The following is a 12,343-nucleotide window of genomic DNA, read 5'->3' as shown; positions in this document are numbered from 1 at the left end:
ACATCCTTGAACTGAAACATACTTTCGTTTTCTTCTTTGAAGGCCGAATTGAACAATTTGTTCGCTGGGCAGACACAACTTTAGTTAACACTTGTGAATGTGCACAGAGAATATCAAGCACTATAGGACTTTTACTGACACTAATCCTAACCAAACGTCACAGCCAGCTCCACGCATTAACCCGACGAGCACACACCACAGCTTATCATAGCAACCTGCAGTCAGTGTGGACTTGTTTTCTAAAGGTCACCTTTATGTACGGTATATGTAAAGCAAGCCAGGCGACTGGTCTACATACGACATACTGCCCTGTGTGTCTGTCGAAACACTATAACACACAGAGACAATACCGTAAAGGTCTAAACACACATAAGCTGAACTTTGTTTTTACACCAGAGGCATATTAAATCGCACCTGGACTCACTCATCCATGCTGTTGAAAATTATTAGCTTGCAAAACAAAAACGCCTCACACTGCCATTCGGGGGTGGAATAAATAGAACCCTCGCATGAAAGGAACGAGCTCCGCTCCACCATGGAGACAGGAGGGGGCTGGGGATGTGTGTGTGTGTGTGTGTGTGTGTGTGTGTGTGTGTGTGTGTGTGTGTGTGTGTGTGTGTGTGTGTGTGTGTGTTTTGTCAACAGACACTTTAATCCAAAGAGACCGTTGATTTCAAGTGCATGTCACTCAGAAGCAGGTAGGTCTCCAGCTCAAAGGTCCCTACGGGTCGTCTGCAAACACTGGGTAAAAAACCCCAGTACTTCCGTCTGGGAGGCAAACACCACAACACACTACACTATCCTGTCGCTCTTGAACTAAACTTGTTTTGAATAACTTTCACAATGATAACGCCAACGACTAAATGATCAACTAGGGGGAGGTGACGGACGGATATACATGAGTGATGAACATCAAACAGAAAAAAAAGAACCATTACTCTAATCCTTATTCATCAGCTTCAGAGTTAAACCAGCCGTAATAATCTAGATTTCAAAAAGTATCCAACCAGAACATTCCCACTCCCCCCCTTCAGGCATTCCTCCGAAGCCACTCCCCCAAAACAATGTTACTAGACTGCTACCTTTGGCATCAGGTCTGCCTTACCTTGTGGAAGACTCCGTTCATACGCATGAGTGCACGGTCAGAGTGTGCACAGGTAGCCGGGCTGGTAGGTAGACAGACAGTTAAGAGATTCGGCAGGCCTATTACCGACCTGCGGCCTGCCACTGGATTGTTTTCCTCTTTTCATCAGAGCTTTTGATTTATTGAACACTGTCTGAACAACACTGGGATCCTGAACAACAATGAATAACCAAAGGAGTTCAATCAGAGAGAGAGAGAGAGAGAGAGAGAGAGAGAGAGAGAGAGAGAGAGAGAGAGCGAGCGTGATAGAGAGGATATGTGTGTGCGTGTGTTCGCGCGCGTGTGTGTGTGTGTGTGTGTGTGTATGTGTGTGTGCGTGCGTGTGTGTTCATACCTTCCATAACATAGACCAAGGAGCCCACGTCTCCCTCCTTGATGATGCAGGAGTCCGTCTCGTACTCCACGGGGTACATGCAGTCCACGATCTCCTGGATCTGGGACAGCTCCAGGTTCTTCATGAAGTCATTGTCCAGGATGGCCTCCTTGATGAGCTCCTTGGACCTGCAGAGAGGGGGCAGGGCGACGGCCGTTTAGACCAGAAGTTAGCGCCTTCAATTGTGAGTGTAAAGGGAACTGCAGGCTAAAGGGAACGACAGACTAAAGGGAACATAATGCCCATGAAGAGGCATTACTCGTTATAAAGAATAAGAGCATTCAAGTAGAGGAAAATAGAAAAAGAGACAAAAAAGACCAAAGACGAAATTACTAAATAGCATCATGTAAAATTCAGCAGTTGGAAGACAAGATTGTGTAATGGTTTACAATTAAAAAGCAGTTACACTGGATCACAGAAGCTCCCCAAGCTATCGCTGTCCATAGGGTCACGTCACGACACAGACGCGCACACAGACACACACACACACACACACACACACACACACACACACATGTACAGGAACATAGAATACTAGGAGAAGGAAAAGGGAGATAATGAGAGACAGCGGGAGGGTGAGAGAAAAAAAATGAGAGAGAAAGAGAGAGGGGGGGGGGCTGAATGGAGAGAGAAAGAATAAGAGAGAACGAGATGGAGAGAGGGAAAGAGTGGGACGAAGCGAAAAGAGCAGAAGGAGTGGGAGGGAGAGCGGTGGAGGCACAGAGGGGCGAAGCATAATAAAACTGGAGAGAGGGTAGAGAGAAAGAGAGAAAATAAAATGAATGTATTGTCTGTGTTATGGGGTTGCCGAGGACATCTGTATACCCTGCACCCTGTGGCTGAGAACCTGTTGCTGCCTCGCTGAAATAGAAAATATTATTCCAGTATTCTACTGCTAAAGTTAACAGAACCCACTGTATTGGATTCAATTCTTATACTCTGCTTTACTAACTCTTATGTTTTCTTTTATGGATTTATTTGAGGTCTAATAGTCACAACGTTAATCATTTCTTCCACATTTCGGTGTTGTGTGATGCAGGATAAGGGTGTGGTTTCATTCAGTTTTCATTTAATTTCCTGACTTCCCTGAGTGATTGAGTGACGAAGTGCTACGAAGTGTCCTGCAATGCTTTCTGGCTCCACCCAGGGCTAAGACGTTGACGCAGGTACGGATACATTTTAGCTAGCAAGCAAGCTCACTTTTGGATAGATCTACAATATTGTACAACATTGCAGTTGTTTTTCTATACATCACATACAACAGATAATTTAATATTTACCTTTAGGGATTTAGCAGAAGCTTTTATTGAAAGGGACTTAACTCAGATACTTGCTGCTTGCTGCAGCTTGCTGAAGGATGCTTACAGGTTTGGCTGTGTTCCAGTTTGGTAAGGGTTGTTTGGGACCGTTGTTTCAGTTTGAAGGGATAAGTGACACGCTAGAGCAGACCATGTCACCCACCTGTTGGGGATGCACACCTGACAACTGCTTCACGACCATCCTCACCCTCTAAACCATGCCAACCTGGCCTACACACATCAGAATCAGTTTAACCAAGAACGGCTCCAACTTTATCTATTCAAACCAACAGAATGCCATGTAGTGCAACATGTTCAGCATTCAATGCTCCCCTCTTCATTCACTTCCTGGTTTCTGACCTCATGCTGAACACCTACACCTGCTTTTATTTATTTATCTTAGGGGTGGAGATGGAGCTCACACCATAGTTGGCCCAAGATTAATCATATCACTCTTGTTATTGTTAAATTGTCAAAAACTAAGAATTACTTATGTAAGTAATTGTTGAGTTTGTTGCCATAATGTAAGCCTTTCATTGTCAGCCCTTTCTAGAGTTGAGCAATGTTTCAGTTTGTGTTTCTTTCTTATTTAGCTTCAAAATATTGATATTCTTTTCTTCTGTCAAGCGGTCCCTTTGTTTTACTCTCAATGATTTAGTTCTAAAAAAACAATCGGAGCGTCTCCCCAAGGGCTCTGATTGATTCTGTCTGTATGCTGGTTTGGCGTTAAAAGGACAACGCAGTGTGAGGAGGATTATGTTATTAATACCAGTTGCATCACCCACGCAATTCACTAAATCATCGACCATCCCATAGTGTCTGTGTTTACCCTGTTCCTCTAGCTTGGTGGCTCTATTCTGGACTCCTTCGATCCCCCCAATAGGTGGGATTGTCAGCTGAGCACTGAGCAATATCAGCATCAAGAGTTGCACAGAGATTGTACCAATATAGCTTGAGAATGAATCAATCTTGAATAGTGAATGCATGCACTGCATAGAGTAGCTGCTTTACACAATTTAACCAGAAATGGGGGATTCATTATTGTGATGCACCGTGCTCATCCTCTAGATGAAATCACTTGAATTATGAATGGGTGATACCTTGACTGAAGCTCCAAACTATTACATTTCTGGGTGCAACATGCAAAGGAACGGGAACAAATATAAACTGCTTTGGGCCTCACTGCATGTAGACTAAATCTGAGCGCCTTGGTGGCCTTTGAACAAGACATAGAAATGCATACATAACAGCTTTCCTCTAAAGCTCAAGCATTAATCCTGATGCGTTTTTTGAGTACAGTACACTTATACCACAGAATAAGAAGCAGACATTAGGATTAATTGCATCGTTAAATGAGGTATCCAGCTTGCTGTTTTGTGAGTGCTCTGAAATTACACGCTCCCAGATATCGAATATTTAAAATAAATTAATAAGAAAAGGTTTAAATAACCATTGGACCATAAAATTGTTCATTCGACCTTTGAAAATTCAAGGCCAAGTGGAAAATATTAATATTCTGTAAGGTTTGTGTGTGTGTGTGTGTGTGTGTGTGTGTGTGTGTTTCTAAAAAATAATTATGTGTTGGTTTGTGTGTTTGAATTCATGTGTGTGAAGCACCGAAACTAGACCCCTGAGTAGGTTGTCAGCAAAAGAGTCAAAAAAATAAATAATAATTACTGCCAAGCTGAGATCACTTTTTCCATAATAAAGATTAAGTAGGTGCTAATATAATTAATTCATGAGTCAACATTAGAGATTGAGAGAGAGAGAGAGAGAGAGAGAGAGAGAGAGAGAGAGAGAGAGAGAGAGAGAGAGAGAGAGAGAGAGAGAGAGAGAGAGAGAGAGAGAGAGAGACTAGTCAAGAGGAAGCGATGGGGGAGAATTAAATTAACATTGAGAGGACTTGCATGCATAATTCAGGTAAGGTAAGGTAAGGTCTGTAAGGTCTAATTTGGTGGTTTTGTTGGAGTATGAACAGGAGAAGAGGCCTATGGACCTATGGGCTTCAAATAGGGCCTTCTGAGGCCAGAAGACCCTCCCTCTATTTGTCTCCCTCTCTCTCCGCTATATATAAGGTGGCATTTATAACAATCTGTTTTCTTTCACATGAGGCTAGATTAATAACATGCTGATATAACTCATTATGCTAACACACACACACACACACACACACACACACACACACACACACACACACACACACACACACAAACACACACACACTCTGCAGGGGATTGAGTATGACTGGTCCTGTAAACATTCACGCATTCATTAACATTCACGCTCTCATTTCCTGTGCCCCAAATGTGTTTTTCCCAAATGTGTCACCCTCCGCAATAGAGCAAACAAAGAAACGTTACCGTAAAAGGAGAAAGTATGTGTTATGGAGAGAGAGAGAGAGAGAGAGAGAGAGAGAGAGAGAGAGAGATACAGATAGGGAGGGTGCTAGAGAGAGAGAGAGAGAAAGAGAGAGAACATGCCTGGCTTCAACACCCACACTGTATAACATGTGCATACTCATACACACTTTGCACAAGAGTATACCGTTCCTCTCATGAGAAAATAGCGTAGCCGGCTCAACACGCACTTCATCAACGCTCGGCGAGTGCATGACCCACATCGCGCCGCGTCCGCGAGGCCATATCGCCTCCAGTAACGAGGAGATCGCCTGCTTCATTGGATACAATGAAGTGAGGCTTTGGAGTGCCCCCCATTCGATTAAAAACACACTGTGCACTCGGGCACTTTGATGCGCACTTGATATGCGCACTTATCAAATAAGCGGCTCAGTATGTATGTATCCCTTAAGTGTGGAGGAACCTAAGTGCACTTTACTAGCTGTGCATAAGAAAATGGGATGGGGGGGACATGTGTGAGGGAAGGAAGTGTCCTTGAGATGTGGTATTTCCATATAGAGGGTGAAAATATTGACTCCTGGAAGATTGGTATTTTTTGTCTATGTATGTTGAAAACTTCTTCAAGCGCTTTATGTTTTGACCATTCAAACTCCCACATTCCCTAAACAGTGAAAGATTGTGGAAAGCTGCAGTCTGGAACGTCCTGTCACACAGGAAGGGAAACCGTGTGACAGAGGAAACATCCCCTACTCAGGACACACCTACCTTAGTTCACCTGAGATAATGGTGCAGGAGTGGTTAATGTGCAATGAAAATGCAATTATTACTTTATTGTGACTACTCGTTGTAGCCTGTTTAATCGAATTTAATAAACACAGCAACTGTAAGAGTATTCTTTAAGAATATAAAGTCTAACAAACAGTTTTATTAATAGGCAGTGAGTCTCACAGTTCTCAAACAATTATAACAATATGTATAATTATGTGCAAAGTCAAACTCCTAACTAATCAATCGAATCTATCAAACACTACCAAAGTATTTTGTCATTGTGATCTTGGTCATGCATAAAGCATATGCATAACCCATATATGGTCACAACAAAATATGGTTGGTGGCATGTGGATCACGTTGAGCGAACACAAACCTAGTAGCAAGGCATCCACAGGCTGTATAATACCTTTATTAAGACATATGCGTTTTGGGTGACCTTTTCCTTTTTTCCTTGTTTGGTTTTTGAGAACCACTGATCTAGACTGCAACAATGGAATTGCTAGTAAAATGGCCACTCTGTGTTTAATGAGCCTATTAGCGGATAAAACCACCACTCCCAATTTTCCACCATTTCCCTCGGCCCTTGTTCACCAGGAACACATTTAGCAAATTATGTTGTCAGAATTGGCAATCTGACCGAGACTGGTTCATGTTCTGGTGGGGGGGGAGTGGGCGTACATATACTCAACTTGGCCAAGTGTGTTGGAGAAAGTTCACAAAGCTGTACACAAAGAGTTGGAGCAGCCTACACAGACGGTCTGAAATAGAAGTGCGCACGCAGACACGGAGCGCACGCGCTGCCTTCCAGGAGTAGTAAATGAAACGCTGTCAAGCGATGCTTGGACAGGGTGGGCTGACGACGTGGGCGGGCACAATGCCGATGCAGTGCTTATTGGTTCTAGACAGTGTTCTAGACAGAGGGCAGAGGCTCACAGCTGGGTGCTCACACAGAGACACCCACCAACACACGCACTATATCACAAACACATACACACACACACACACACACACACACACACAAAAAATATTTGAAAAAAAAAAACGAATGAGCTACACACATACACACAAATGCATGCGCACACAGACAAGCAAGCAAGCAAGCACACACACACACACACACACACACACACACACACACACACACACACACACACACACACACACACACACAAGAAAAAGCAATGTAGCCTAGCTCTTGAAAATAAGCCAATCTAGCTCTTGTAGACACAGAAACACACAGTGAATAATGTTAGTAAGACCTCTTGGTATAATCCTAACACTGCTGAGCGCACCGGCCTTGACATACGTTCAAGCTTTCGTCGGCAAAGGCAAAAGCAGGGAGAGCCAGCCAGAGCCAGGGAAAACGAATCCAAGGAGATAGAGAGAGAGAGAGAGAGATAGAAAGAGGGAAGAGGTTGAGAGAGAGGGCCATGAATAGAGAAGAACAGAAGGGTAGAGGCCCTTTTCCCTCCAAGAAATCACTCTTGAAAGAAACATCATTTCTTAAACATTCGCCTGTCTGCTAAAACCAAGGATAAAAACGATGATGGTGTACTCAGTGTGTCCATGTTGCGCTTTTCTGACCTTGGCCCAGTCAATACTCTTCAGTACATACAATTTGGTTTGCATTCAACCGTTAATACACATATTCATACACTGACAGTGGTGTCAACCACGCAAGGGAACAACCAGCTCATGGAGCGAAGCTATGGCTAGGCCTCTTGGTCAGGGACAGCGCCACGCTTAACTAGAGGGAGCCGGGGATCTAACCAGCAACCTTCCTTTCCTGAGCCACTGACGTATGTTAGGATAAGTGCCCTTGGTCATCTCCCACTCATCTGAACACGGACGTCACATCCCAGCTGGGTCGGGGCCGGGTCATGAAAGCCCCTGACACGTCCTTCTGGCCTGAATGGCAGGCCGGCCTGCGCTCCCTGCTGTAGCTCAGAGGATGGGGTGCGAGACTCACAAATAACAGATTCATCATCATGATGTGTCTAGAGAACTCCATTCGGTGGCTGAGTCCCTCCCTCCAGCCCTCGACCCAGTGGCAGTGGCGGGGTGTTGAGACATTATGCAGTGCTGTTCCCTGTGCCCTGGGGGGAGGAGAGGTGGGTCGTGGTCTTTAGAGAGTGCTGGGTTGTGACCGACATATCAGTCTGCTCTTTTCCCAGCTTCCTGCGTATCCCCGGTCCATGTGTTCACACACGCTCAGACACACTGACTCATGCGCACACACACACACACTCACACACTTTTGCGTACACACACACACACACACACACATACACACAGACGAGCACACACAAACACACACACTTACTCACGCGTACACACACAACCACTCACGCACACACACACACTCACACACACATACACACAGTCACAAACTTGCCCTTAGTAATGTGTACATAGACGTAGACACAAACACTAACAACCACATACACACACACCCACACACACTCTGTGGTAGACACGCACACCCCGTTCCACACACACACACACACACACACACACACACACACACACACACACACACACACACACACACACACACACACAACATAGAGTTCCAACAGGCTGCCCATGGAAGCACCAGACAAAGATGTAACGCATTCAGCTGCAATGTGCTCAACCCGAGATGGGAAGAGTGACTACCCTCGATGTCGGTACAGAGTTCTGCCGTTTCCCACTCAACAATCCAAGACCTCCTTTTTCTGCCGATATTCTCGAATTTCTCATAGAAACCAGAAGCTTGCACTTACTTGGATTTTTTTTAAAGTATTTATCTGCCACAGATGGAGAGATTGAGATTCAAAGAGGGCCTTTATACATTTTCAGTGGATCGATATATACACATGCGGATAGTTGACATTTGTTGATATATATATTTTTTCATCAACTTGGAAGAACTCAGTGTATTCTCTCACGCAAACACACACCTGTAGTGTATTGCTGTAGTTACAGCAACTTACAAAAGCAAATTATTGAGTTTACAATGGATCCCTTCAAGGAATTTTACATCACATTGGTGTTGTTCTCTCTTTCCATCTTTTGTGTCTTTGTGCTAATCTCATATAGAGAAAAATAATTCTAAGCGATGATGGGGGAAACTAGTATACTCTTAACTGTTTTCAAGGTACTGTTGTCTTTTATGTATCTTGCAATATTTCCTCAGAACTGCCTTTTTAGAATGTACAAATGACTGCTGGATATGACAAAAACACAATCAAAAAGACTGGCTCAAGGGAATCAGCATCAGGGAATCTGACTTACGATCAGTCAAAACAAAGGCCAACTTCCTGCTCGTCATTATAATAATTAGTCAACGGAAATGAATAAAGATCTTGTAAATGTCACATAAGAAGATGAGAGATGGAACTAATGGAGAAAATTCATACTAAAACCGATTTGTTACGTAATCCAACCATAAATATATTCTGAATACTTATGAATGTAATATGATTAGCAGGGAGGATTGTGTTTGTGGTAGATTCAAATATATAACAGAATCATCCCTCAAACATCCCACTTTCTCCATAAGCATTGTCCTCTGTTGAAGCACTCCTGAGCAAGGCTTTGGATCATTCCAAGCACAGTTACAGTTGCAACGGTGTTCAGTGGAAACCGAGCATTGGGTATGCAAATACTGAAAGGGGATGCTGAATGCACGTCTTTTCATATTCAAATCAACAGAGAAAGTACAGCATTCATCACCTGAGTACTCTAGGCAATAATTTGCCAGCATATTTTACCTATCTGGTGTTTGTTTAGGCTGGTAGGAGCCCAGATGTGCAATGGCAGAAGGCATATAAAGTCCATCCGAATGGATGACACGTTGAATTGTCTGGCATTCAGAGACGGTCATTCAATTGACCGTCTACCACCTTTGGTATGACAAAATCAAGACAAAAAAAACACTCAAAACACTCAAAACACCATGAGAAAGGGGACCTTTCATTTCTGAATCTAGAAGTTCCAATTCCTGTGTCCAGTGCACCCTCCCTCTTCTTCTCAGTTATCTCATATCTAGGGATTAAGTTATCGACAAATGGTAGCGCTGCTGCTGCCAGATATATCAACACACACACAAACAGACACACACGGCACATGCACGACCGCCCCTGTAACACTTGTTGACTTCAAGAGCAGGCTGGTGAAATTAAAATGTGTTATGATATTATTAGGAGTGTGAGCAGGCGTGGGTCTGCTCGGTCGTTGCTTTCTATTTGCTGCCCTGATCGTATTTTGGATTACATTAATGTGAGTCGTTAAGGAGATGGATGCTCTTCTCCTTAGTGACTTAATGAGTGAATACAGCACATTGTGTAGAAGATTGGGGTTAGCTGTTTGGTCAAGGATGTAAATCAGTGGCTGTAGGGACATTGGGAAATCAAACCCGAAACCTATAAAACCCTTAAGTCCTGGACCTGATGCTGGTATCAAAATGCCATTCGATCCCACACTTGAATAGTTATCCGAAAGTGACAATTTTTTTTTCCCAAATGCATGACCACAACTCTATAGTGTTCAGAGGAAGTAATTGATCAAACATTAAGCCTTTAGGACATACAGACCTGTTGTCGATGCATTTTATGTCAACCTAGAATATCACATTTTATTCACTGTGACTGCCTAATCTTTTCAGGATTCAAATCCTGATCATCAGTCCCTTCTCTTCCTATAGGCCCAGCTTCTTCCCCGCTGTCCCTGAATGAAAGTTCATGGTAATGTACCAGGCTATAAAGCATGCAGTGGATACTCCTTAAGGTCTCTGGTTATCCGCTCGCAAGGATAGGCGGGATCTCAGTCATCATTTAAAGCGGTGGATTCGACACCAATCTATTTGCTCATTCAGAAATCATGTATCGCCGGCTGAACGTATTGCCGTTTTCTGCTTAATCACTACTTCGTTCGAAGGGTTTATTATTTCTTCATATAGGCCTAATAGTTAACAGGAATCGGTGACTATACTTGCGCTTCTAAATGCTTGTTATAATTGTAAACCGAGAACAGCATGTGATCCTGTCAAGCAGGCAAACTGCTAATGAAACAGTGTTTATATCAAGAGGGTGGGTGGAAGCCAATTTGACTCCACTTCCAAACGGTAATTGGAGGAGGCTTAATAGGCTTCTTTGCGTTTGTTTTTTCATACGCTGGACTTACCAGGCGTTTTTGTAATAGAATTTCAAATCCAATGGAAATCCACTTCTTCCAAAGAATGCTAAATTGGACGCGCACGCGCAAGCAGAGACACGCACACACCTGCACACACACACACACACACACACACACACACACACACACACACACACACACACACACACACACACACACACACACACACACACAACCTACTCTGGGCTCTTGGCATAGAAGGGAAGGGTGACGTGGCTCAGATCGGTGATGTCAAAGGCAGTGGGCTCCGCGGATATCGCCTGCCGTTTGCTCCGGTGCTGGTCACGGTGCAGCACGCTCTGCCGGCGCACCTGTTGAGCGGTGGCCGGTTTGATGACGGAGCGGTACTTATCCAACTCGGTCTGAAGCTTCTGGATCAACTCATCCTTCTGGTCCAGCTCCAGCTCCAGCTCATCGATGAGCGCGTCCCGCTGCCTCAGTTCCTCGATCTTTTCCTGGAGCGCGTACTGGAGGTCGCGCAGTGTGCCCATGGCAACGCACGGTTGGGGACACTCCAACAACGTTGTGATGTTGAAAATGAAAAATAAATAAATGAAAACACGCAGAAGTCTGCCTATTCTGTGATAGTCGGTCTTTGTGATCCAATGTTAAAAGTTATAGTCACCCTCTCAGGAAATACAAAAAACTTTCAATAAACGTAAGTTGAGAGAATGCGTCAAATTAAGTCTCATATCATTAACAAAAATAAAGCAAACGTAGAAAAAAATGTTATTCCTATACTATGGTCCGACGACGAAATCCTCAGCGACGCGTAAAGTTAAAGTTTGACCGGTTGGCGGGAAGTGGTGTGCTGGAATCACGCGCGTCTTCCCCTCGACTGCTAACCCAAAAGGTGTGAAACCCTGTTGAACATCCGCCGCGTGTCTGCGGTCCGCCTTCGGCAGCTGAGAGGCTGTCTGTCAGCCGGTTCACCGTTCCAGTGCTCCTCCAACAATCTCTCTCTCTGTCTCTCTCACTCTGTCTCTCTGCCTCTATTCCCCTCTGTCTCTCTCTCTCTCTCTCTCTCTCTCTCTCTCTCTCTCTCTCTCTCTCTCTCTCCCTCTCTCACTCCTCGCTTGCTCTCTTTTTCTCCCAGCAGTCAAGCTGATGGGAAAACCATTCGTTTGTTTTCTCTTGCCCACATCTGCTCCCGCTCGCCAGTTATCCGGTAATGTGCCAGGCGCGCAGAGTAGACCTGTACGCCACGCAACGCACAGCGGCC

General features: G+C 44.3%; 1 protein-coding gene across 2 annotated transcripts in view; it reads right to left on the bottom strand.

The window, feature by feature from the left end:
- The window catches only part of prkg1 (protein kinase cGMP-dependent 1), a 102,876-nt gene extending 90,890 nt beyond the window's left edge, over positions 1-11,986 (bottom strand). For both annotated transcript variants that reach the window (XM_079756360.1, XM_079756361.1), the window contains exons 1-2: positions 11,302-11,986; positions 1,479-1,645 (exon numbers count right to left, since the gene is read on the bottom strand). In XM_079756360.1, coding sequence (XP_079612486.1) covers positions 1,479-1,645; positions 11,302-11,612 — 478 coding nt within the window. In that variant the 5' untranslated portion in view covers positions 11,613-11,986. The remainder of the gene's footprint in view (positions 1-1,478; positions 1,646-11,301) is intronic.
- Positions 11,987-12,343: the final 357 nt, after the last annotated feature.

Source organism: Pollachius pollachius (assembly GCF_949987615.1).
Source record: "Pollachius pollachius genome assembly, chromosome: 19".
Classification (NCBI taxonomy): domain Eukaryota; kingdom Metazoa; phylum Chordata; class Actinopteri; order Gadiformes; family Gadidae; genus Pollachius; species Pollachius pollachius.
Note: the sequence above shows the minus strand (reverse complement) of the source record. Positions and strands in the feature narration are given on the sequence as shown.